The sequence below is a fragment of the Kryptolebias marmoratus genome, linkage group LG5, assembly GCF_001649575.2.
Source record: "Kryptolebias marmoratus isolate JLee-2015 linkage group LG5, ASM164957v2, whole genome shotgun sequence".
In the NCBI taxonomy this organism is placed as follows: Eukaryota; Metazoa; Chordata; class Actinopteri; order Cyprinodontiformes; family Rivulidae; genus Kryptolebias; species Kryptolebias marmoratus.
In genome coordinates this window covers 78,541-105,137 of record NC_051434.1, presented here as the reverse complement: position 1 = coordinate 105,137, position 26,597 = coordinate 78,541, and the positions used below count along the sequence as shown (strand labels likewise).

General features: G+C 40.8%; 2 protein-coding genes across 3 annotated transcripts in view; one reads left to right on the top strand and one right to left on the bottom strand.

The window, feature by feature from the left end:
* The first annotated feature begins 355 nt into the window (after nucleotides 1-355).
* zgc:114119 (uncharacterized protein LOC619273 homolog) lies at nucleotides 356-3,486 on the top strand. Its single transcript, XM_017439932.3, has 4 exons — nucleotides 356-736; nucleotides 2,101-2,259; nucleotides 2,411-2,500; nucleotides 2,982-3,486. The coding sequence occupies exons 1-4, from the start codon at nucleotides 578-580 to the stop codon at nucleotides 3,075-3,077; spliced, it is 504 nt and encodes a 167-aa protein (XP_017295421.1). The 5' UTR covers nucleotides 356-577; the 3' UTR covers nucleotides 3,078-3,486.
* A 768-nt stretch (nucleotides 3,487-4,254) lies between these two features.
* The window catches only part of ext1c (exostoses (multiple) 1c), a 48,844-nt gene continuing 26,501 nt past the window's right edge, over nucleotides 4,255-26,597 (bottom strand). For both annotated transcript variants that reach the window (XM_017439933.3, XM_017439934.3), the window contains exons 3-12: nucleotides 13,637-13,730; nucleotides 13,234-13,341; nucleotides 12,871-12,990; nucleotides 11,296-11,428; nucleotides 10,807-10,925; nucleotides 7,650-7,745; nucleotides 7,315-7,401; nucleotides 7,059-7,219; nucleotides 4,864-5,035; nucleotides 4,255-4,773 (exon numbers count right to left, since the gene is read on the bottom strand). In XM_017439933.3, the coding sequence (XP_017295422.1) occupies nucleotides 4,588-4,773; nucleotides 4,864-5,035; nucleotides 7,059-7,219; nucleotides 7,315-7,401; nucleotides 7,650-7,745; nucleotides 10,807-10,925; nucleotides 11,296-11,428; nucleotides 12,871-12,990; nucleotides 13,234-13,341; nucleotides 13,637-13,730 (1,276 nt within the window). In that variant the 3' untranslated portion in view covers nucleotides 4,255-4,587. The remainder of the gene's footprint in view (nucleotides 4,774-4,863; nucleotides 5,036-7,058; nucleotides 7,220-7,314; nucleotides 7,402-7,649; nucleotides 7,746-10,806; nucleotides 10,926-11,295; nucleotides 11,429-12,870; nucleotides 12,991-13,233; nucleotides 13,342-13,636; nucleotides 13,731-26,597) is intronic.

The following is a 26,597-nucleotide window of genomic DNA, read 5'->3' as shown; positions in this document are numbered from 1 at the left end:
TCAGATTCTCCTTAATGTAAAGATGCCACTCAGATTATTGATGGAGAAAACAGAACAAATTGTCTTTAACTGCTGAGTTTTATTTTCAGAAACAAACTGAACATGAACACAATGACCTCCTGCAGGTTTGGTCAGAAAGAATTTAACACTTTAATGATTCTTCGAATGAATCAAAAAATAACTTTATAAATTGAAAAAAATATATATTATCATCTTGTTTTATACGAAAATGTCAGATTCACTGATAACTGTGAATAATATGTGCCGACATCTACAGATTGTTTTCAATATTTTAATTGCATTCCTTCACAGTGTTGTATTGTTCCAGGGAACCAGCAGGGGGCTAAATAAGCTAACGGAAAGTTAGCTGCCAACCGGAAGTGACGTTGTTGGCGCGGCAGCGACTGATGAATCTCAGTCAGAAAAGAACCTAACGTTTTATGGGAATATCTGAGGTGAACCGGAACCAGCAGATTCGAGCAGCCGGACTTTTTATTCCGGTACCGGACAGAAACGGATTAGTTCAGGGTTCGTTGTTGTTTAGCTTTAGCTTAGCTCGGTTCGGTTCGGTATCATCATGGCGGCCGCCCTCCCTCCGCAGCAGCAGCAGCAGCAGCAGCCCCAGCCCCCCCTCAGAGAGATCCCCCCGGTGTTCCTCTGCAGGATCGGACAGGAGACCGTCCAGGACATCGTCACACGGACCATGGAGATCTTTCAAATCACGCGAGCCACGCAGGTAAACGGGTTATAGTCGGTCTGAGTTCTGAGAACGGGTTTTATCAGACATGTGTGGCTTTAAGGTTTATGTCAGATCAGAACGACTGAGAGAATAAATCTGAACCATAAATGAAACTTTGAGCAGCAGCAGCTGATCAAGAATACCATCGAGAAACAGACCATAACCGTCAAACTGTTGTACTTCCGGTTTATATCCTGATCTTTAACCCTTCTTCCTTCTCATGATGATCCTGGATCTGATGTGGTGGGGGCACTGAGAGAACCAAAAACGATTTCTAATAAAGTTATAGAGAAATACGGTTACTGTGTCATTATAGAAGATTTTTATTTTCCTTTTAAACTGTTATATTTATAAAGGTTTTTTCATCATTTCGAAGTGTTTTGGTGGAACTTTTAAATCTGGTTTAAAAAAATGTTTTTAGGCTCATCCATATAAAAAAAAATCCGTCTTTGACACTTTGGTTTGCCTAAATTCTGAAAAAGTTGAGCCATTGTGTAAAATGTAAATAAAACTGAATGCAATGATTTGTAAATCTCATAAACCCATAGTGTAATCACAGTGAAATATAGTAAACCTAATTGTTTAAACTAAGAAAGTGAACCATTTTTAGGAAAGAAATCAGGTAATTTTGGATCTGCTGGCAGCAACACGTCTCTCTAAAGATGTTCCAGATGTTTCCCTCTTCTTCTCCCATCAGTCTGTAAACATCTGGACCTGAGGTTGTCCCATTCTCTCTGTTCAACAGTCCTGGATGGGAGCAGATGTTCTAAAACCTGGAGATCCTTTCCAAAGGCACTAATGCACCCCCATACCATCAGAGAGGCAGGCTTTGATAACAGGCTGGATGGTCCCTCTCCTCTTTAATACAGAGGATGTGGCGTCCATGGTTTCCAAAACGTTTTTACGATGAGCTGCTGCCGTCAAATTCAAATTTACCTATTATTTTTATGTATATTTTTTTTATTACTTTTTCCTAAATATGGTACAATTCTTACTTTCAACATTTGCTATGTTTGCTATGTTCCATTTTGAATAAAATTTATGGTTTATGAGACCTGCAAATCACAGCATTCTCTTTTAGATTTCGCACAATATCCTAAAGTTTTTAGAATTGAAGTTGAATATTTTTCCAGTAAAATCTACATAATTTGCAGAACATAACAGAATCATTTAATTGTTTTATTGCCCCTGAAATGAACCAAATTCGGAGTCCAGAATCCTCTTTAGAAAAAAAATCTTCTCTGATCATCCGTTGTTATTTGAACGAGGACCTCTGCCTTGATACCGGGATGTATACGTGCACGTTTCTGTTTCTGTGCACAGTCCTCTCTGATGAGTGCTGTTGTTCATCTGTAATGCAGCTTCCTAACGGCGTGACCCAGAGCCACGCCCTGTACCAGGACCGCTTCGGGAGGCTACAGGAACACCTGCGGCAGCTCCCCTTGTTGTTCCGGAAGCTTCGGCTGCTGTATGAACGCTGTGTGGAGATGACCTCTGACCTGCAGGAGGCGCCAACAGAGGTGAGGAATATTTGCAGTGATTTCAGCTTTCTACAGAATTTGTGTCTGCTGTTTTGGGACCAAATGAAGATAATTTCTGTAGGTTTACATGAATGTGTTGTGTAAATAACAGAGGGACTCTTTGCTTCGGCTTGTTGTTCTGTGTGTTCAGCTTGTCCCGTATGATGGAGAGGAACTGGTTTCTGTTCATGTGGAGTCCTGCAGCCCTCTGGTTCTTCAGGAAAGACGAGAGGTTCTGGAGGTGAGTTCAACATCATCTGCTGAGAAAATTGGATCGGGTAACGCTGATCAGTTAACAGAAGTGACACATTGTTTTGTTAAGAATACAGACATGATCACAACAGAAATCATTAAAGTTTTCAGAAAATCATTTAAATTAATATGCTCAGTTTTCACCTTGAAACACCAAGAATAAAAAAATATTTGTACATGTAACAAACCCAGTTGCACCTTACTTTGCTTCTGTGGGACCTTATTTTATACAGGTTAACTTTATAATTGTGTTTCTGATGTGGAGAGATGCAACAAAATCTCTTTCAAATTTTCAAATTTCTGCAGACACCTGTAAGGGGCAGTGTTGAGTCAGATTCTAGATGTTGAGGATCTGAAGTGTTTTTGTGAACCTTATAGCTGAAGAACAATGTTTCTATAGTTTCTAGCTGATAAAATGATTCTCATGTTCTGTTATGAAGGCTTGTTAATTCTCACCTGTCTCATGATAGAAAGTGCGTCAGAAGAACCAGGAGATGAAGGTTCTGATGGATCAGATGAGGAACCTGCTTTGGGATGTTAACGCCATGCTGACGCTGAGGAAGTGACGACTTGTCAGGACACAAGGGTGCTTCAACCAGGTGATACTATGGATAGGGGCCTTCCTCCTGCTCTTCATCACTGACCTGGTTCTTCTGACCTGTTTTTACTTCAGTTTAGTTTATTTGGACTTGAAGCAACCTGGAAAGGTGTTTTCTTTCAGTAAAAAGCAGTTTTTTGTTCAAAGAAGTCACTTCCTCAGGTACAAAGTGTTTCCTGCTGATGACACAGGTAAGTCACTGCAGGCAAATGTTTACAGCAGCCACTGAGCTCACAGGTGAGATGATCCTGTCTCAGGTGGTCTTTGTATGTGTGTCTAATTATGTTCCTGAGTGTGAAACGTAATACCTGTTCACCCTAAGGGTTTTTTTGTAAACAAACCTCATTTTGTATAAAATAAAGGGTTTTGATTTTGAACCATGTATTTTCCAGTCATGTGTTTGAACCTTCTGAGACTCTGTGGAACCGTCAGAGCTCATCCTCCCACACGATGCTGCTGGCTTTAACAGCAGCATCTCCCACGCTGCAACAACACAAATCATTCAGTTCAGAATGATGCTGCAGCCTCATCTTTCTGCATTTCTCCATCCAGTGATATGTTAAAAAACTTCCTCAGATGCAAGTTTAATTATGGTCAAATCAGGGAATAAACTAATCAGAATCTGGGTTATTTTAGCCTAAACTTTATCTAAAAACTTTCTGCTTCAGCTTCTTAAGCTCTGACTGCTCTGTTAAAAACATTTCTTTGTTATTTTATCAAATAAAAGATTAAATGTGAATAATTTTAAAAATATGTGGATCAGAGATGTTAAAACATGGTGATATCTGTCCTCACCTGTTTCTCATTGACAGCAGCAGAGTTTAAACTGCAGTATTTCCAACATGAGATGTTCCTATAATTCTCACTTTTACATGAATCCTCAAACGTCCTGCTCTGCTCTCCTGCTGCTTTCAGACTTCAGATCTGTTTCCTGACTCAGGCTGGAGGTCACTATCTTTTTCCTGCAGTTATCATCTCTTGATGTACAGAGCAGGCAGTCTGTCTTATATCAGAATGCTGCTGGGATTTTGACAGCTGCAGGAGAAAGAGGTCCATTTATTCAAACTACATGTAGAGTTTCAGAACTCTCTGGTCGTTCAGACATGTCCTGTAGTGTCTTTAAGGACACAAACATCATCACAAGGCTGCTTTCAGAAAACGTTTTATTGGTTTTAAGGTTTTACTGTGGATTTATCCATTTTCCTGGCTGCAGTCTCTGCTGAGGGATTCTATGGACTGCACAGAAGCAGAACCGGTTCTTCTGGAACCATACATCCCTTCAGTCTTTTCTCTGAGTCACTGTGAGTCCTCAGACCTATGAGACTCAACTTTCAGACCACCCCTCTTGTCTCTTCTGTGTGTGCTGTGGTCTGGAACAACTGGGACCCATTTGTCACAAGTGGACCTGTCCTCAGCTGACTGGTTCTTAATGCTCCCTAAAGAAGACTTCCACCTTGTTGTTAGTTTGTTCACCAGTGTTACGTCCGCTCCAGGTCTTTGTATTTTTTACGGAGGACAGAAACTTGGTCTTTGAAGAGGACAGGGTCCATGCGGAACTGTGAGTGGACTAGAGGCATGTAACCAAACCAGTTGGCAAAGGTGTTGATGCACTCCTGCCTCTGACTGAAGTGTTCTGGGTTGGCCCATGGGACGCTTTTTGTGACCTGGCAAGACAAGACAGAGTCATTCAGTGTCCTGACCTCAGAACGCCAAATACTCATCCTAGTAATTGCAGGTGTGTGTGTGTAACTTACCTGTGGGGATGGTATCTCCTTGTGCTGCTTTCTTTGAGCCACTTTAACTGGTGGCAGATGAGTTACTGCAGAAACCAGAAAGTTCATTAGGATGTCCTCACAGTTAGATGTACGGTCCACGAGCGTCCGCAGAGACTGAGGCAGGTAGTGGGAGAACAGGTAGTGGTAGTACCTGAGGGGCAGAAACTTCACTTTATTTTCTCAATTAAAGCTGAGCTTTACATGATTTAATGTAATAAAGAGAAGTCAGCTGATGCTTCTCTTGTAAGAATATTGTGTCACATCTGATGGAGTTTCAACTTCCTGTTGTGCCCTAAAATCATTAATAAAAACAAGGACAATCCATGTGCTGGGGTCAGAGTGTGTTTGATACACCGTGATGTCTACGGACAGCAGATGTAGAAGACCTTCTGTGCTTTCAGTTCAGAAATCCTGTGTTTAACAGCCTTCCGATGGTAAACACAAAGAACAGCTTCACTCTGAGCTGAGCCCTAGTCCGGACCTGACAATTTACTGGGAAAAATGAGATGTTGTAAAATAAAACTGGCAGCTTCTGCAGGAAAATGTGGACTCACTTTTCATCTGTTCGGCTTCTGAAATTATCCTGATTCTGGGCTATGACATTTCAAATAAACATGTTTTTACTGCGACAACTACATTGTTTCAGAAAGGGTCCAGCAACCTCTCAAGCATCACCTCTGTCGAGTTATTACTGCTTAGTTTTAAATATAATCTCTCTTCAAATGACTCCAATAGCTTCAACAACATTAAATCTTTTTTCTTCCACCCACAGAAATAATACCAGCTGTTGAATTCCTCCAACAGGAGGTCTAGTTGGATCTCTGCTGCATGTTTAACCAACAAGTATCATTTACATAAAAACATTTATATCCATCAGCAGTTTGGATTCTGTTTGTATGGAAAAGTGTAACACCTTCATTGCTCAGCTTGTGGAGCAGAATGTTAGATTAGGCTTAAAGGAACCCAAATGTTACGTCCTTTTTAAACTTGACAAATGCTGATCATTTCATGTCTGATATCGGAATGCATTTCTGTTCAACTGGATTTTAGTTGTTGGTTCCAGTTTGTTCTACATCGGCAGGATATAATTTTACTCTGTTCTTTGTTTTCTGATGAAACTGCTCATGCTTGAAGCTCAGGATGGCCCCAATGTGGCTAGCATGTTTTCTGTCACTGCTTGGAAAACATGGTGTTGATTTTATTGTTGTGAAAATGGTAGTCAGATTTATGTGCCTCTTAAAAAGACAGACACATATTCTATCAGTCCATTACTTCAGTGTCTTGAGGAAATAAAGGCCTGAATGGCATTTAACTTTCTGAATTTCAATGACAACAAAACTGATGGTTTTTGGAGACTCTATTGGGCCCTCCTCTCTGGATTTAGGTTCGTTGGCCCAAAGCTGAAAAGCAAACTGACTGTGAGGAATTTGGGTCGTACTGGATCCTGAGTTCAGATCAGGAGAGTTGTTAAAAGGGAGTTTTTATCATTTGAGGCAGTTGGCCAAAATAAAACCCATCCTTCCAAGAACAGTAATTCAAGCCTTTGTCACCACCTGGCTGGATTACTGTAACACCTTTTAAGTGGGAGTTAGAGGGTCAAAAATGTTGCTGTGCAACTTTTAACTGGCACACGTACCACAAGCACATTTCCCCTATTTTATCTTCACTCCAGTGGCTACCCATACTATTTTAAAATTATATTTTTGCTTTTCAAATCTTGACTGGCCTGGCCTCACCCTACCTTTCTGAGCTGCTAAACCATTACACCCCCACCCGCTCTCAGATCAGCTGACCAGCTGCTGAGTGTCCCCAAAACAAAGCACAAACTCAGGGGGCACCGTGCTTTTTGCCATAGCAGCTCCTATAATGTGCAACAAGCTGCTTCTTCATATTTTACCTCTTAACTGTCTGATTTTAAATCTCTTCCTGAAACCCCCTTTTTTTCTTTGGAGTGTAACACTCTGTAAGAGTTTATCTTATATGCTTAGATTTTTTCTCTTAGCTTAATGTTTATAACCAGGTTTTATTATTATTCTTTGATTTTTAATTTTATGCTTTAATATGGTCTGATATGTACAACACTTTGATCCTCTATGGTTGTTTAAAGTGCTTTACAAATAAAGTTGTACTAGGCTGGATTGGAACTGTGGTTTAATGTTCTGGTGCTATTAGACCTGTGGTAGAAAGCAGCTCCTGTAAGGACCATTGAGTATTCATTGGTCCATTTGGATGTGTAGCCCCAGGCGTGCTTCAAGGGATCCCAGAAGTGGCTCCGGGGAGGATAGCCAACGATCCGATCAGGGAAACTCTGCCACACCAGGAAGGCAAAGTTTATCTTCAAACACAAAGAAGATAGCTTTCAGAACTGGATCGATTCTCTGGAGGATATCTATCAGAACCAGATGCTTCACGTGTGTTCCTCATACTTACCTCACTGGTCAGCAAGATCGTATCCTCATCTAGACTCAGCACCGCCTCCGTCTCTATGGCAATATGAGGTAAAAACCGACTGGTGGTCTGTGAGAAAAATGGTGATGAGTCTTAGCTGTAACACAAACTTGTTTCGTGGTTCTGGATGTGATTGTTTGGATTAGTAAACTGAGTCTGGATCTGATCTTTTAGTCACGTAAACTGGTTTTTTAACTGATTGTTTGTATCATGAACTGGTTCTTGAGCTGAGCTCTGATGACTGACTGTGTCAGAAATGAGAGATGATCAAACGACTGGTCATTCAGATGTCCCAGAGACACGTGATTGGCTCTTACCTTCCTCCTGCCATCTGTCACAATAAGGGGGACCGGCATAGGGGGCCATTTGCTCCGCATAGGAGGAGGCTTCTCATTGTTCCACAGAATGATGATCTGAAACATCCGGAAAACCAGAGTTCAAATCATATGATCTTAGCTCACATGTAAGATTCTGACAAATGGAAATAATCCATCCAAATGTCTCAAAGGTCCAGCCCTTCATCAGTTCTCCTCTGCAATTCATCACACTCCTAAAACTGAAGCCCACATTTGGATCTTCAACTCTGTCTCAGCTCTTTGCTTAGGAACACAGGCCAGGGGGTGAAGGAAGCCATTTACGTCAAATGAGAAAAAACTAACTTTTTACTATGTTCTTTATGACTGAAAATCTACACTAGCACTTTGGTCGCGTGTGTAGTGGATTATGATTTCTTTATGTAGCTCCATCCCAGATTCTACAGGCTTCAGTTAGCAAGTTAAAAAGCCATGATAAGCCCATTAGAAAAAGACTGAACAAGTATGGTTTGTTTTGAAGGGTTGCAGGAGAAAGCCTCTTCTCTCTAAAAACAAAATGACAACATGACTTAGGTTTGAAGAGTTTAATCTGAAAGAACCACAAGACTTCCTGGAACAATGTCTTTTGGACACATGAGCCCAAAGGACAGATGTTTACCCAGAATACATTGCAGCAAACAGCATATCAGCAAAAATGTCTCATAGCAACTGTCAGCGCAGTGGTGAAGACCTGATAATTTGAGATCTGGCCACCTTGCTGTCATTGAGTTGACCATGAACTTCTCTGTAGACCAAAGGATTCCAGGGTCAATTTGAGGTAATCTGTTAGGAAGCTAACTGTGTTATGATCCACCAGAACAATGATCCCAAATACAGCAGCTAATCTATAGCAGAACTTCAGGTTACTTGCATAACCCCGGTTCTCAGAGTAGCGAGGCTTTTTGGCCGCCCTATTCTTCTTCCTGGCCTGATGACTGGGAGCCTGACCAGGTTGTCCCGAAGGGGCTGCTGTTGGCAACTGAGTCTTTCAGGGCCAACCCGATCCCACTGCCTTCCTGGCGGGACGACTGGGAAGGTTTGAGGTTTTGGCTGTTTGAGGATTTTGAAATGAAGGGGCCGTGATGCTGCCTGTGTGAAGGTCTGCCGTGGGCCGCCATGGGGGGGAGGTTCCATTTTCATTGGTAGGCAAAAGTGGAGCACCTCATCCTCCTTTTTCCATGCCTCACACTGCTGCTGCATGGAGCCTAAAGTGGAGCCAAAAATGCCCTTAGGCATGATTGGCATGTTTAAAATGTCCTCTTTTTCCCTGTCTGACAGGTTGGTCAGATTGCGCCACCAAACTCTTTCCTGCAACACCATAATCCCCATTGATTTCCCTGTGGTCTGGACCGCACAGCGCTGCACACATAGGCAGTGGCTTCATGGGAGGCATACAGTGCATACCGAGCTTCTCCATGTCCTCAGAGTCTAGAGAGGAGGCTCCTTGTGTTTGAGTCTTACCTCTGTATGGGCAGCCCTTCCAGGAAACTACAACTTGATCCAGCAGCTCAGGGAAAATGGGAAGCAGCTGTTTTGCCTCCTAGTGGCCTGGGGCAATTTCTTCCCTTCATAACGAGATCTGGTGGTCTCTGTTACTACTTCAGGTCAGGGATGTTGAGCCTAGAGGCAGCGTGTTTGCATACGGTCTGCATGTCCATGCTTATGGTGGGAGAAACTGCCAACATGTGCACCAGGTTTTGCAGCCTGTGCACTTGGAATGAAGATTTCATCATCATAGTCATCCTCGGACACGGGGAGCACAGGGATTTCCTCGTCATCCTCCTTGTAGTCTACCTCTAGAACATCCTCAACAGCAGTGGCGGCTGGCCAATAGAGGGCGCAAGGGCGTACTGTCTTTTATTCAAAGACAGTAATAAGTTCATTACGTGACTAAGTTACATACACAAGGTGATAAATAAGTGCATTGGTAATAATTAGTTTAAGAAAATTTATGCTAAAAACTGTTAAAATGTTTGGTTTTGAATTCTAATCGGAGTGAGACATCCGATCTTCGTTGTATTGTACGTTAAGAATATGTGACGTAGTGAGTGCTCGCATCATAAAACAAGCTTTGACGTATTTTCTCCGGTAAAGTTTTGAAAAATAAGGGAGAAAACAGATCTTATAAACACTAAATGTGTCCTACAGGCTTGTGCCTTGGGAGACCTCCGTCTTTGTAAGTATTGGTGTGTTCAGGAAGCACTTGTGCATATACCAAAACCTTTGGTATATGTGTATTTTGGATTTATAGCCCCACTGTAGAAAACTCCACCAGCCGCCGCTGCTCAACAGGTGTAGCGACCATGGCTAAGTCCAACTGGGAGCCCCAGCTAGCTGTAGCACACAGTTCAGCCTCCACATCTTTGTCCCACTTATCCTCGGCAGCCCGCTCGATGACAGAAACAGGTCCTTGTCGCAGAGACTAGCTTGGCTTGTTAGCGGTCTTCTGAGGCTCTTCATGGTGAAACGAGAACAGTTCCAGCACGAGCCGGGAACCTCAACTGCCAGGTGGTTGTGTTCCAGCCCGAGGCAGGTCGAGCACACCTGGTGTAGATACTTGCTTTAGATTTTGTTTCCGCAGCTGCAAAGACGAGCCTCCAAGTCACCACCTCCTCTGGGGTGAGGGGGAGCGGAATTCATTTTGGTCACTGGTTTGCTAACAGAAAAAGTCTGTGCCAACTGGTGTGGAGAACATGGGAAGAGAAATGGTATTACCTGGTGTGCCAATACTGAAAAACTAACTTCAATAGTAGTCAGGTGCTCCAGTCTATGGTGAAGGCTGGAGCTGCGGCAGCTAGCACCCGTCGACAGAGGATTAGCTAAATTAGCTCAGTCTATAGACAGTTAAGCTAGCCTGCGCAGGAGATGCACTTTGAAGTGAAAAGAAATATTTGAATGGTGCTGCGTTGTAGCGCAAGCTACATAAAGGGTAGGGATGCAGATGTTGCAATCACCAGCAAATCAGGATTGGCATAATGAGATAATGCTTCTGAGGAAAACGCAGAGCGGGCATATCCCATAGTGAGACATCAAAACGAATGCTATGAAAGAAAACTACAACCTTACAGTAATAGATAAGGCTAATTGTTTTCAGCACATCCTCTCATTTTTGGTTAGTTACCTGTGAGCAATATTTGGACTTGGAGACAACTTGAAGCAATTTCATGATTGGCTGCGACTGGGAGACCAATGGGGAGACAGCATGGATGACAGCGGTGAACTCCTGACCAGGACTGAGCCCTGATCATGATCATAAAATAGAAAAGAAAAAATGCATTCATGGTTACAGGATGAAACAAAAATTTGAAATGATTTTTAGTTATTTTTAAAACAAATAAAATATACTGAAAAGATAAAAGGTTTGAATTTAGGTCTAAGTTATAATAATGTTTTCCATGTTTCTGTTTGCAGCTAAAACATTGTTGAAAAGTAAAGTTTCAGTGATAGTTTCATAAGTTTCAGTTCTTTTTATTTTTAATAGTTTGTTCTAACAGACACACTGCAACTGCTGTTCCAGCCAGAAACAGAATGTCAGTTCTGACATGTTCTCTGATTTTGACTTGTGGTCTCAGTTCTGAGATCTTCTGGGTTCAGTGAAGTGTGAGGTTACCTAATCCCAGGTAGTAGAAAGGAAAGTGTGCCAGGTGAGTGGAGTACTCAGGTAGGACCAGCAGACCTCCTGGCAGTGAGTTCCACATGTACCGGTTCCTTGATGTATGCGGAAAGACTCGGTCCTTGATGATCTGAGGAAAAGCAGATATTTTTGACGTTTTTTCCTGTCAGATGGAATCAGATTGTTAGTTTGGAGCTCTGTGTTAATCCTAGGGACCTCAGCAGTACCTGAACCCCCTCCTGACCTCCGGCTGCACAGCTGCTGTATGAACATAAGCAGATTATCACTGAGCTCTAGAACCTTCACCTTATTTCACTGAAGATAAATCTCTGCCAGCAGCTGCTGTTCTGCTGCACTCAGACTTATTCACGTCAGCTGGATAAATCTGATGTTTTGTCTTTGCATATTCAGAGTGACACACACATAAAGGGAGGACTGCTCATCACTGGGTCAAATGGTTCTGGCTTTGTTAATTTTGGTTCTACTTCTTCAAAGACAGGAAATTTAAAGACCATGAGAAGAGAAAACCGTGTGAACCAGATAAATATGTGTTCTTGGCGTTAGAGAAATTTCCTCTAAGCATCAAAAAGTCTGAAAACATTGAGTGAAAAGCTGCAGGTTGAGACAGATATTTACAACATAATAACATATTTTCTATACATTAGGGGATTTCTCCAAGACATCCGGTAGGATTAGATAGGATGCATACAGCAAAGTCTATAAAAACCTTAGCAGACTGTAATCAGTGAAAGTTTGATTGTTGGGAAACTGAAAGAAGATAGCCCTTTACAACTCTGCTAACCTTACAGCCTCTGTGTCAACAGGTCTAAACCTGTCTGCATGTGAACATAAACATAAATAAAAAAGCAGAACAAATCGACTGAAACAGAATATTTTACTTGTTCACTCTCATCAGCCTGTAATTTTGTCTATTTTTTGTCTTTTTTATTATTATTTTGTCTGATCTTAAACACCATGCAGTACAGGAAGAGGAGGTCCAGTAACTGTTATATCTAGAAATCTGCTGCCCACAGAAGTTAAGGATCTTTACAGTTAAACTGTTAAACAGGTTCCCCTTTCAGATACAGAAATGGGTTTTATTTTGGATTTACAAAACTTGGACTAAAAACACTTTTGTTTGGCCAGCAGGTCTGTAAAGCTTGACAGAATCTAGCTGAACTGTCTAGTCAATAAAAATGAGGTGAAACTGTAAAGTTTTGTTGAAAAAAAAGGCTGTCAGAATGAAGTTCTCTATATATTATCATACAAATTTAGCTTTTAATGAACACACAAAAAACTGACCCTTTTGCCTGTTGAAGTGATTGAAGTGATATTGAGCAGAAGGAAAAGTTGGAACTGAAGTAGAGAAACTAACTTATCACTCAGTCCATTAAAGGGTCAAAACTTCAGCTCAGTTCAGCAGACTTTCATCAGCAGCAACATGGTTTTCCTTCAAGACCACTGTGTTTCTGCCTGGTATGATCCATATCACAACGGAGTGGAGAGCAGAAATTCAAACCCATAAAAACCTGTGACCTGTGATACTTAGTGGCGCTGGTGCTTTGAGCAGACCTCTAGCGTGGTCAAGACGATCTGGTCCACAGAGGAAAAGTAGGCATTCCACAACATCTGGGTCCTCTGTCTAAGGGCCAGAACCCGCTTGTTTGGTACCGCTCTCACTGTGGATGGCACCTGCAGACATGAGCGGGATTAGAGGTTTATAAATGCATTTATTAAGACATAACTCCTGACCAATGACAGAGATTCGATGAACATGTGTTAAAGAACCTGACGGCAGCTGATCTTCAGATACCACCTGCTGCCTTTCATCACTGAGTCATTCTCAGCATCAATTTCACCTCCTGGCTGGTAAAGGTGGGGCTCGAACCATTAACCTCCTTAAACAATGTACTCCTGTGTGTGTGTGTGAGGTACCTGCAGCAATAACCTCTCGTCTCCCTCGATGACGGCCTGGTTCCACTGGATGACATCAGAAAATGGCAGCTCCCAGCCATTACTCAGCAGCACAGGGATGCATGCCGCCTGAAAACACGTTTCAGAACATCTTTAGGATGGGGGATAAACCTGCCGAAGAACTCAAATCAGGCTCCCAGAAGGAAAATCCAAGGCCTCTGAATCAGAAATGCTGCCTCAGTGTTGGGGCTCCGTAAGGGGAAACATGTTGAAGGGGGTGGGGGCAGTGTCTGTATTAGAAAGCTGGCGTTATGAGAGTAAGAGGGAGGGGGGAATTCAGGCTGGATGGAGTTTTGAGTTTTCAGGGTGAGGACAGAGGTGGTGGGGGGGGGACAAAGGAACATAGGGGGTGCAGACAGTTTACCTGCAGAGACTCTAGGAAGCGAAAAGAGCCCAGGCGTCGGCCTCGAGGAACCAAACAGAAGGTGGAGTTATGGAGCAACTCCTGGTAATCAAACCTGAAGAACAGAAGAAGCTTCATTTCATCTAAAGTGATCTTTCATTATAACAAATGGATTGTTATTTGATCATTTCAGTTGTTGGGGTGTTCGATTAAAGGTAGATAAACTTTATCCCACAAGTCCCACTGCTCTGCTCAGAGAACCACTGACCTCACCTGAATTCAAGAGTAGAACCAAATGTTCTGAGGTGGTTCAGTCTGATTTACAGTTAAAATTCACCTAAACAGATAAACACCAAAAAGCTCCAACATCAACAGACTTCAGAGTTTGGTTTTGAGGGGAATAATGGGTTTGTAGACTGGCTCAGTGGACCAGTAGAGTTGGAAGGTTCTGATCTTGACAGAACAGCTTTGAAATGAACTGAACTGATTCCAAAATGTGAAAAACTGTCAATCGGGAAGCTTTCCAGATGCTCATGTGAAAAAGTGCACAACTATTGCAAATGTGGCGACACAAGATGTTTGGGCTCAGCCTCTCCTCTGTGTGTGTGTGTGTGTGTGTGTGTGTGTGTGTGTGTGTATCAGTGTATCAGTGTTATTGTCTGTATACCAATGTGGGTGTATATCTGTGTGTGTGTTTCTTTAATGAACTAAAAGCAGGAAACATACACTTAATGATTTAAAAGCACTTTCCCTCCACTGACAGATGAGCTGCTTCTTCTCTGGATGAGTGAATATCAGACAGATGCATTATGGGTTGGTGTGTGATTTTTGTAAAATTATGTTTGTGTTGTTTCATGGTGTGTAACATAAAAGGGTTGTATTATTGTGTGAGATACACAGAACATGTGATGTATGATCCTGATTGTCAGCAAAGTGTTTAGTGTTAGATGTTCTTTTTACAGAATAAACCAGCTGTAAATGTCTTTACATTATTTATTTATATATTTTTATTTATTTTAACTTTTATTCAAGTTTTTATTTACATGAAAAACAAAGAAATGAGATTAAAAACAGCAGTAGTACAGTTCCTTCTAGACTGAAACGGAAATGAAAGGAAAACTGCAGAAGAACATATATCTTATATCAGGTTATAAGCTTTCTTCTCAAGCAGAAGAAAAACTGATGAGTTGAAACAAGATTAAGGATTATCATCTTCTAGTGTCATCGTCCATCACAGAAACTGAAGGACACCAAATCTCATCTTTATCTTTTAGGTTTAAAAAGAACTTCAGTCTTTCTTACTCTTCATCATCAGCTGTTAACTTTACAAACACATGGCTGAAGCCAGAAACACTCTTCTGGCTTCAGCCATGTGTTTGTAAAGTTAACAGGTATATATAGTTAATTCAATTCAGTTTATTTATATAGTGCCAATTTACAAAAATAAATCCTCGCAAGACCCTGTACAAAAACAGTTACGTACATTATAAAAAAACCAATTATTAAAAGTTATCTAAGGTTGCCTGTGGATTTTGCTGAATTTTCACATCAGCGCAATAACAATTTAATTTTAACAGGAGGAAACCAGAACCAGGCTCAGGATGGGCAGTCATCTGTCTCGACTGACTGGGGTTTGAGAGAACAGGAAAGAGATAGACAGCCATAGAATGGCTGGTCTAAGTGTAGCTTCAATAGAAAGAAAGCCAAAGAAAAACACGTTAATGACAGAAGTAATTACAAATGCAAACATGGAGAGTAGAACGAGTAAAGACAGCAGCAGAGAGAAGACAGTGTGTCCTCCAGCAGTCTCAGCCTATAGCAGCAAAACTAAGGGAGAGCTCAGGAAACCCAAGTCAGCCCTAACTATAGGATTGATCAAAAAGGAAAGTCTTAAGCCGGGTCTCAAAAGTAGACACGGTGTCAGCCTCACGAACAGAAACTGGAAGTTGGTTCCACAAGAGAGGAGCCTGAGAACTGAAAGTTCTGCTTCCTGTTCTACTTTTAGAACCTCTAGGAACCACAAGTAAACCTGCAGTCTGAGAGCAAAGTCCTCTGTTAGGAAACTATGGAACAATAAGATCTGTAATATCAGATGGAGCTTGGTTGTTGAGAGCTTTGGGTGTTAGGAGGAAGATTTTAAATTCTCTTCTGAATCTGACAGGAAGCCAATGGAGAGAAGCTGAAACTGGAGAAATCTGATCTCTCCGATTTTAGCTTCTTGTTTCTAATTTAGTGATGTTGTTCAGGTGGAGGAAAGCAGTCCTGGTAACATTTTTAATGTGTAGTTAAAAGACATCCTGATCCTAAATAACACCGAGGTTCTTTACTTTAGAACTGGAGAACAAATTAATGCCATCCAGAGGAAGAGAAAGGTTGCAAAGTTTGTTCCTAAGATGCTCAGGTCCAAAAACCACAACGTCTGTCTGTCTGAGTTTAAAAGCAGAAAATTAAGAGTCATCCAGGTTTTTGTCTTTAAGACATGTTTGTAATTTAAGTAACTGATTGGATTCATGTATAAATATACCTAAGTATCATCAGCATAACAAGAAAATTTATTCCATCTTGTTGAATAATGTTATCGAATGGAAGCATGTATAAAGTAAAGAGTATTGGTCCAAGCACTGAACCCTGAGGAACTTCATGACTAACTTTGGTGTTTAAAGAAGATTTGTTTTTAGCATTAACAAACTGGAATGTATCAAATAAAAGTGACTTAAACCATTTTCAAACCATTCCTGTAATCCCAATATCATGTTCAAGTGCTTGGGGTTTGCTGGAGAATCAATAACGGGTTTACCAGTCGACATACACTCCTACTCCTACCTATGGTAATGAACTCTGGGTAGTGACTGAAAGAATGGGATTTTGGATACAGGTGGTCAAAATGAGTTTTCTCTACAGGGTAGTTGGGGTTTCCCTAAGAGACAGTTTGTAAAGTTTGGTTATCTGAGAGAGACTCGGAGTAGAGCCGCTACTCATCCACATCGAGAGAAGTCAGTTGAGGTTTGGGAATTTGGCAGGGATGACCCCTGGATGCCTTCTTAGGGAGGTGTTCCAGGCATGTCCAATTGGGAGGAGACCCTGGGGAAGACCCAGGACACGCTGGAGAGGCTGTCTCTCGGCTGGCCTGGGAGCGCCTTGACCTGGCCTGAGGTGGCTGTGGAGAGAGATGTCTGGGTCTCTCTGCTCAAGCTGCTGCCCCCGCAACCTGATCCTGGAACAAGGGGCAGATAATGGATGGATTGGACACATCTGTTTTAACCTCATCGTTTCTCTAGGTGATCCTCAGAACTTTTCTTTTCAAAGATATTTTCAGATTATGAGTTACTGGAAGTCCTCTGTGTTGGTGTTTGCTACATTCCTGTCTTCCTCTGTTGATGTTTCAGACATCATGAATTCAGTTTGTTGCTTCTGGACCACTGCACGCTCGCTCATTGTGAACAAAAATATCTGACCACAGAGTAGCCTGTTATTACTAAATCAAGCCTGGATGGCTCAGTGTGACTCTGCAAGCTACTGTTTGTTTCATTATTACACACAGAAAGTACTGAGTTATTTAATCTGAGTGGACACGACCCTCCACCAGCTGATTCTCAGACATTCATTCAGACAAGCATCAGGAGGCGGAGCTTCAGGTAAACATGAAGGATTTGTGTGTTTAATCATATGTTACATAAAACTAAAGGCAGAGTTAACTTTGACATCCTGCACTGTGCACTCTGGTCTGTGCACGTTGGTGGGACACTGGTCCAAATCCAACATAAAACCACTTAAATTTCTGAATTCACTTCTTTTCTGTGCATGGTTGCAGGGGAGCTGGTGCTATCTCCAGCAGTCATTGTGTGAGAGGCATGGTACACCCTGGGCAGATCGCAAGTTTCTAGGTTATGTTCAGGAAATATGAGTTTGGACTTTCTCTTGGTTCAGTCTCATTTCCAGATCATCACATTCTGACATCTGAAACTAAAAATGCTAGGAGAACAAATATTCTTCATGTTATCGTGATGATGCAAACCATTAAGGTTATTAGTTATTATAACCTGATGCTTGTGAATAGAAGTCCTTAAATTCTTTCTGTTTAGGATTTCAGGAAACCTCAAGACTCTTTTTTTTTCCAAGACTGTCTGTGTTTTGTCTGATGGGAGCTGCTGAGTTCACACTTTTGTTTTTGGACACATCAGTGAAGTAGGTTCTGATCAGATTGTTGCATCAAACAGGCAGAACATTAGTTTTAGTCAGAACCAGAAAAGTTTCCAGTCTTTCCAAATTTCAGTGAGGCAGGAGGCACACAGTAAGAAGCACTTGATTTATTGGTGTTTGGTTGGTTCTGGCTCAACTAAAGCCTGACTTTTTCTGAAATCATCTGGACATAAAAATAGAACTGAGCAGGGAGAGAACTCCTACACTTCCTGAGTGTGTGGGCTTTTATTCTTCATCACTTCAGGCAACTTCATTCACACTGCCCCTTACCCCCTTTCCAAAGAGGCGACATCTCTGTTCTTCGGCACTGATGATGGAGGAGGAAGCCGGCATTTTTCAAGTCAGACAAATATTTAGTGGATTTTCATATCTGCAGCAGCAGATTTCTGCTGAAAGAAACCATGTGAATTTGAACAAGCAGGCAGTCAAAGAGCGCGCACGAGCAGGCAGCCTGTCAACAAGCATGAGTGAATGAGTATGCACGAGCAGACAAAGAGGTGAAGTGTCTTTCAGACAGAAATCCAGTCCATGTTTCGACTTCCTGTAGGATAAACAACAGACCTTATCTCAGATGGAACAAAACTCTGAATCTCTTACAGCTGGCAGCACCTGGACATGCCCACACAGGTTTTATTATGAAACATAACATGGTGACGTGTTTAATGGAGTCGTCTTTAAATAAAAGTTGTTTTAAAAAGCTTCTTATTCATCACAAAGCTTCACAGTCAGATATGCAAGGTCTACATTTCCAACGGACAAGTTTTCAGTTCTGTTTAAAAACAGAAAATGTATCTGTAGTTTGAAAAGATCTATGTAAATCAAACTTACTTTTCTTTCTCAGCTGTTGGCTGTTTAACTTCACTTTTATTAACACAACTTAGTTGTTTTTTTCATCAGCTACACTTGAGAAAAAATCATCTAGTCAAAACTTGGTTCTGATGGATCAGATTCATGCTCTTCTGAGCTCATATAAAACACAAATCAGAAACAAAACTCAGCAAAGTTCCACATCATTTTGAAACCTCTGAGTGTTACATCATGTGAACATCTGAAAAATTATCTTTCTCTATGGTAATCTACTATCCAGTATTATTGAAAAGAGTTCAGCGCAGAAAAACAATCTGAGTCTCCATCAGCTGCAGCTAGACTAAAAGGATGATTGTTAAAGTTGGAATCTAAGAGCAAAAAATAGAACTGCAGTTATTTCAGGACAGTAAAAACCTTAAGCCCACTCCATCAGAAACACATTTCTACTGAAAAACAGTTAAAATCAGATCTTTTTCTGACTCAAGAAGATCCTCAGTACTTTGTTCAGAGGAGCTGGCTGCAAACAACTGAGAAAGATAATGTACCAATGAAAGATTGTTTGTAGCTGCAGACTGGATGAGCAGAGACAGAAACTGACATCCAACTGAAGACATGAGGAAACAAAATAATCTTAGCAGCAGGAAGACATCATATCAAAGCCCCTCTAATTATTGAGACTAAAGCCTGAACAGATGCTGAGACCAAGGCAGACATTGGGAGTTAAAAAGGACAGCACAAATGTGTTTTCAGCAGAGACTGGCAGCTCGTGGACTATGCAGCTTTTTCACTGGGACATTAACAGCTTAGTAGCTGTTAAAGTTTCATCTGTCTTTGTCCTGACATCACAAACTGAGGATATGCGTTCATCCGCTGATTTGATGTTTCTGTCGGCGCCTCCTGCAGATTAAAAATGAACATGCACCTGTGAAGGTAGCATTAAACAGTTTCAACCATTAGAGGACAGCATCAACATGTCCCCCAGCAAACTGCTCCCAAAGGTTTTTATTTAGGCCACAGTTACAGAACAGCAGCTCAATCCCTGCAGAGCTGATGTCTGAAAGTAACAGTTTCTTCATCAGTGTTCAGTCCATCTCCACAGCCTGTTGGTGGCACTGCAGAGTCAAAATCTGACCAACAAAACACACCTTAGACTGAGAAAATGAGATATGATCCACCAGTTCATCACATAAAACTGTTTTCATCCAGCAGATTTCCAGCTGTGAGACAGATGTGCTGAGGGACAAAGGTGCACACGAACAGAACCTCTTTCTGACACACAGTTACAAAGTAAAGGTTTTGTTTACCTGCTTCAGTTGTTTCACATTTGAATTTGAATCTACCTCAGTTAATTCAGTCCAGAAATTTATTCTCTTCAAAAGTCTCATTACTTTCCTTCAGAAACATTTAGATCTACAGGCCCCGATCAGGTCTTTTGGTACCTGAATGACCCTGATTTTTAATTAATTTGATCACCACATGGAATGAATTAGAACCAGCTCGATCCAAACATTCCTCCTTGGTTTCAGCTGCAGCACTTACTTGTTTTGTTCTCAGAAACTGAATGTTCACAAAATATATGTTATAATTTTCTTGCCCGTTTGGATCGTGATGTTTATACACAGTCTCTGATTCTGTGGTTTGGACTATGACGTCACCAGCATACAGCTTTCAGTGTCAGTGTGGAAACAGAAAAGCCTCTACAGAGAAATGTGACACCAAGCCTCCATGTTAACAGAACCACTCATTGAGCTCCAGGCCTCCCTCACACTGAGCAGCTCTGTGCTCAGACATCACACAGTGCATGCAGTGTGCATGGACTGGACTTGGTCCAGAAACTCTCCAAAACATTCCTGTGAGAGCATGGTGGCTGGTGGGCCGGGCGCTTTCTGGTAAACAAGCAGAGGAATAAACAATATCAGCAGAGAAAACTGATCTGATTGAGAAATTTCTCGACCTCTGCAAGTTTTGGTCTGTCTTTAAAAGGCTGTTCAACAAAGAGCTGCTCAGTTTCTTTTTTGACAGAACCTTAGAAAACAGATCTTTTTTATGGTTCTGAACCTCATTTTATGGTTCGCAATTTCACAGAACCTTTTCAGACTTCATGAAGTGTTCTCAGACACGAACATGGATCAAAATGACACTCTTACCATCCTCTGGACCAGAACCACAGTGTTACTGAGGGGAACCAGACCCAACAAGCCCACTGTGGGTCAGCTTACAAACACTGAAAGATATTCTGAAACTTTTCTGTCCTCTTTTTGGACCAGACAGCCTATCAGCATTATGAGGACTTGACTGAGATGACCAGAAATCCACTAACAGCCTGATTTTACAGACCAGACCTGGTTCTGGTTCTGTAAATCCTGGGCATTTCAGCTGCTGATACGGTCAGTTTCAGCAGCAATTAATTGGTTTCAGCTGTGATTTTCCATTGAAATCTGCAAAATTTAAACTGGACTTTGTTTTTTTTTCAGTATTTTTCTTTGGGCTGAACCAGGCAGGAAAACTGAAACAGTATAATGTGCATGTGACCCAGATCGACTTTAAACAGTCTAACGAATCATAGGTTCTAGCTTGTTCCTTTAGAAAAGCATCTCTTGTGCAGATAAATTGTGGGACAATATGTCCTTTTGTTCAACAGAAGACAAGATTGAAATAAAAGTATGTAAAGTAGAAATGAAAATAAAATCCACCAAAGTCTACCTTCTTTCAGTTCATATCAGGACATAATAAAACTGGTCTTTACCAGGTTCTAAACTGATTCCAGTCGAACCTCAAGTGAACAAAAAAGGCCAACAGATTCCACTGTGTTGTTATTTTAGTTGCTGCCATGTCAGCTATTTTGTTTAATAAAACTTAGTTCTCATTCAAGAGCTCCTATGTTCACCTGCATTCTGGGTTCAACTACCAACACAGAACCGATGCAGTACCACAACAATAATACTGTTAAATGTGCCATGTAAACATTGACTGTTTCAGCAGCAAATGGAATGCAATTTCATTGTTAATATGTTTAATCACCGCTGGATTAACCAGTTTAACAATCACTAGATCTGTTTACCATCTTTTCTGCCTGAACTGAGGAGGTCAGTTTTGCAAACACGCTTCTCTCATGCAGTGGAGTTTTGCTGGATTTTAATCTGATGCAGTCACCCTGAAGGAAACTGACAGAATGATACATGTTTGTGTGTACCCACTCTCTGCTTGGACATCCAGGTTCTGGTAGCAGCATTTTTAATGCTTTTATTGACAGTTCTTCTCTTATTTAGTTGGAGTACTGTTTCATATCAAAAGTTTAAAAATGGATGAGTAAAGATTTATGGCTGAAACTTTCCAGAGATTTACCACAGCAAGTCTCAGCATTACAAAGATGTTTGCAAAAAGAAAATGTCTGATCATCCATTGCTTAAGAAAGTAGTTATTCTGATGAAGTAGACAAAAATATTAGACTTATATTTAAAAACTGACTTGCATTACAGTTACGTCAGCTTGATGCGTCCGATATGTTTTAGCACCGTGAACTGATGCTGTTCCAGTGATGCCCTGCACTGTAGCACCCCCAGTATGTTTTTGGCTTCCATGTGTCTGAAGAACTGGACCCTGTTTCTGCTGAGTATACACATATATAATGACCATGTACTGATGCTCTGCCTCTGTCTCATTGATCAGTATGTTTATTGGCTCCATGGATTCTCTGGAGTTCAGCAGGGTGAAGGAGGAAGTGCAGAGACTGACTATCTGCTGAACTGAACTGAACACTCCATCAGTCAGACCTGATTAGAGGCCATGATGGACTGTGACAGGAAGTGTTAGGAGTCAACATGCTCAGAAACACAGTGATGCCACAAGACATTCTGCAAACACAATATTACTGTTTTCTTGATAGTCCACATGAAAATATTTCAACAACTTCTGTGTTGATTATAATATGCAGATAATCCAAGACACTTTTTCTGTCTGAACAGATATCTGCATTATGTTGGTGTAGATTTTCAGTCATCCAGGAAATGGTACATCTAATAAATGCAGATATTTCTATTGTCTGCAGTGAGTCCATCACAACTCTACTTGGTGTGAAAATCTCTAAGATCAGATTTTCAGGGTTCTTCTGGGTCACAGTACCAGCACAGTACCATCATTTTATGTCCTGCCAACAATGCATTCATTGACCTAAGAGATAGAGATTAATGAGGAGAATGTGTTTGAATCAAATCATCTTAAAAATGTTTGCCTCTCAGAATACAGTGTACGTCATCACGCTTCCTAAAATCAGCTGCAGGAACACAGCTCTAAAGACAGTGCTGTTGTTCTCTTGGATTATTTAAAACTATGTAACAGACATTTGATTATAACCTTAGGAATTGGGATCCCTTTAAACAAAATCTTTGGGTCTCGTTTAAATTAGAGGCAGCAGCAGGGTGAAGACAAATGTGAAACTTAACACCAAGTAAATGTAAAGAAGCAAATCACATGACAGGCAGAACAGCTGAGGAAATGGCATAGAAAATACAGCAGTGAAGAGTAATAAGAGTCAGAAGCTGTTTAATAAGAGATAGAAGCAGAAGATGGAGTATAGCAGGGAAGAGTGGCGGACTCAAAGATGAACAGTCATAAATGAGGAGCTCAGATGTTCTGCTCATGTTGGTCTCAGAGCGATCAGCTTCTTTCTGCTTGTTACTGAAGGATTTGTGGATGTGCTGCATGTGACCGAAGGGTCAAAAGGCTACATGCACATGTTGAGTAACTGCTGTTTGTTTCTGGGTGACGGGTTAGGGTTAACCCCCCACAACCCCCAGAGGACTGCTGGATGGCATCACAGTTAATTTTAGGAACAGACCAAAAATACACTGAGGTAAAAAAAATAATAATAAAAGCAGAGGGGCCTAAAATAACAAGGACAAGGACAAACACAGATTCTTTATCACTTAGTTTATTATTCTGATCCAAACTGAAACCAGATCCTGTTTTATCTTCTCATTTTAAAAAAATCACTGAATTTAAGAACAGATTTTGACATCCTGAAATGAACCCTACATATGTATCTACCAGCTACATGTTTGCTGTTTAAATCTCGAGTTAATAAAATTCTTAATCTTTTAACTGGACACAGTGCTTTACAGACACTGTAGGTGCATTTTAAAGGTCATGTTACATAATCCAATAAGACTGTTAAATCTGTCTGGGTTCTAAAGTTTTCTGGTGATTGTATCAACAGGCTTTTTTTGTACTGATTACAACTGGAGTGTCAGGAGTGTAAAGCGCATTTTAAAAAAAAGGTCTACATTCAGCTTCATACCATGACACACCATTTCCAGTCAAACCTCATGTTGTAATGTACATGTTATTCAAAACTGTCTAAGTGGTGTGTCCAAGACAGGGCAAGTCTTGCATCTTGTGAAGTATAACCATAATGTAAGACAGCAGCTGTTAGCAGCAACATAAACACTCTTTGGGAATCCTGCCTAGGATTACCTGTAGGATTCAAACATGCTGTCAGATTGAGTTGCAACCAGTAAACTGTTATTTAACCTCTGCAGGGAGCTCTCAATGAACGTTGATGTCTGTTCTCACATGCAGCTTGTGATGGCTGCAGTTACAGCCACACAAATGTGGTAACATTCACTCGCACGACATACAATAGGTCACCTCATTTATATTTGGGTTTCTTTAAGTCTATGGATTTAATTTACAGAATAACTGGTTTTGGTTTAGTAGGCACCACATCGCCTTGTATTCTAGAATAAGTGCGCACATTTTAGTTTACATTGTTATGTTCTGCTTAATTTAACCTTTGTTTGTTTTTTGAGTTTCTTCAGTGCTGGCTGCTCCAATCCTTCAGGAGAACAGAGAGGGGGAGAAGGGGTGGAGCAAGCCGGTTGAGACTGCAAATTGGTTCATACCACTACTCTTCATCCAGAGGGGGGGAATGGGATTTTGCTATGTTGGTTTCAGTTAGGTTTTTGTGTGTTTTCCCCTTTGTGTCTTGTATGTGGCCTGATCAGCCAGTATTTAAGTTTCCCCTTTGTCTCACTTAGGGGGTCTGTTTGTTTTAGTTAGTCTGAGTTGATGTCTGTTACTTTGACCCTTTTTATGGGCCCAATTTTTGTCATTTATTCCATTATTTACCCAAGTTTGGTGTTGGGTTAAATAAAGAAACAATCATTTTAACTTTAAACTTGTGCCTGGCTGTCCCTTAACTGCTCGGTCCATCACAGGTTCGCAAACCAGACACACTCCACTCCATGACTGCACCTTGAGATCCTGTCCATGGACACCACAAAAACAACTGAAGACAAGAGACAGCCCTGGTGGAGTCCAATCCACATTGAGAATAAGATTGACTTTGTTCCGTGAATAAAGACACAGTTCTTGCTTTACTTATACAGGGACTGGATAGCACTTAAACATGATCATGTAATGCATCTGGACATGGTCAAGCATTCTCCACACTCACAAAACACAAACAAAATGGAAGGTCAAACTCCCATGATCCTCCACAGCAACAAGGGTGAAGATCTGCTCCACTGTTCCATAACCAGGACGAAAGCCACACTGCTCCTCCTGCATCCCAGGTTTGACGATATTGTTATTAATGGTGTTGCTGAAGAAAACTTTGACAATACATTGCCAAGTAGTTTCATCTATGATAAAACATCAACTATAGATAGATTTTTTTTACTGACACATCTCTAGGCTGTCATCTGAGTTGATGCATCTTTAGAAAATTTCAATCAATATAAAGGATAAAAGCACAACAAGTAGCTAAAATAATTAGACTTTTGATCACCATAAACAGCTGCTAAAATAGTTTTTATAACAAGAATGAAGACTCTTGATACATTTAGCAAAGACAGGAAAAAAAACTGAAAAGATTTTTTAGTAGAATGTAAGTCCAGACATCAGAAATCATAACTCTGTTGCCGAATACATTTTTTGTTTTTGTAGAAAAGATGGAAAAGAAAAAAAAAAAAAGCTAGGTCAATGACAGCTAACTCTGGCAGCACCTCATATTGGAAATTCACTATAAATATTACAAAAAAAAGTTGCTGGCATCTCATGCAGTCACTGTTTTCCCCAAAATACAAGAAAGAATTTGATTTTTTTTCAGTCTCTGTGGAACTGCTGAACCCAAAACAATAATGTGACAGAGCAACAATATTTATGATCCTTCTGTGATAAAAAAAAAATGTACTGTGGAAAATTTAGCTCATATTTACTAGTCAATAAATCTACTTCATTACTGCAATTAATGTAATTGTATCCTGTTTCCCGCTTGTGCATCAACTGTCTAATACAAATAACACATTTTTTTATTTTTTATTTAGTGTTTGTTGATTTAGACGGTGACATAATAAAGGCAGGAAATACAGAATGGGAGTATGTTAAGAATGGAGATGACAGATGCACTAAGTTGTTTAGTGTTTAATGTTTTCTCAGTCTAATTACTGTTTTAGATAAAGAAGCTTTTTTAAAATCTTTCATCAAAATGTTTAATAGGAATTAATAAAGTCTAAATGCCTGAGGACTGAAGAGCCATTATAACTATTCAGCTTCAGTAAAAAAATGTAAAAACATACACCAAAAAGCATGGCTCAGTTGGTTGTACTGCGGTATGCCTTTTGGTAGAAGTACATCAGACATTAATAAATGATATCTGCAAAGAACAGCAAAAAGTTTTCAACAAAGTGAGAAAACCCGGCCTCGTTTGGAGCTGTGTAGCTCAGACACACTTCATGGTAAAAACATTGTTCAATATTTAAACGTGTCACAGAAAGTTGGACTTTGTTGGACTGAAGGGGCATTTTGATATCTTGAATGGTTTATAGTCAACTGCAGTTTAGATTTGATGATTTTGAGAGGTGACTCAGGAGGTAGGGGCTCGTCCTGTAACCGGAGGGTTGCAGGTTGGACTCCCTGCTCCGTCCGTCTCAGCCGTTGTGTCCTTGGGCAAGACACTTCACCTGCCTTTCCTACT

Bases quoted from the DNA above. Each gene is read 5' to 3' on its own strand.
- zgc:114119 (XM_017439932.3), top strand. From the start codon at position 578: ATGGCGGCCGCCCTCCCTCCGCAGCAGCAGCAGCAGCAGCAGCCCCAG. The intron at 2,260-2,410 runs GTGAGGAATATT...CTGTGTGTTCAG, and splicing joins TGCAGGAGGCGCCAACAGAG to CTTGTCCCGTATGATGGAGA. The intron at 2,501-2,981 runs GTGAGTTCAACA...GTCTCATGATAG, and splicing joins AAAGACGAGAGGTTCTGGAG to AAAGTGCGTCAGAAGAACCA.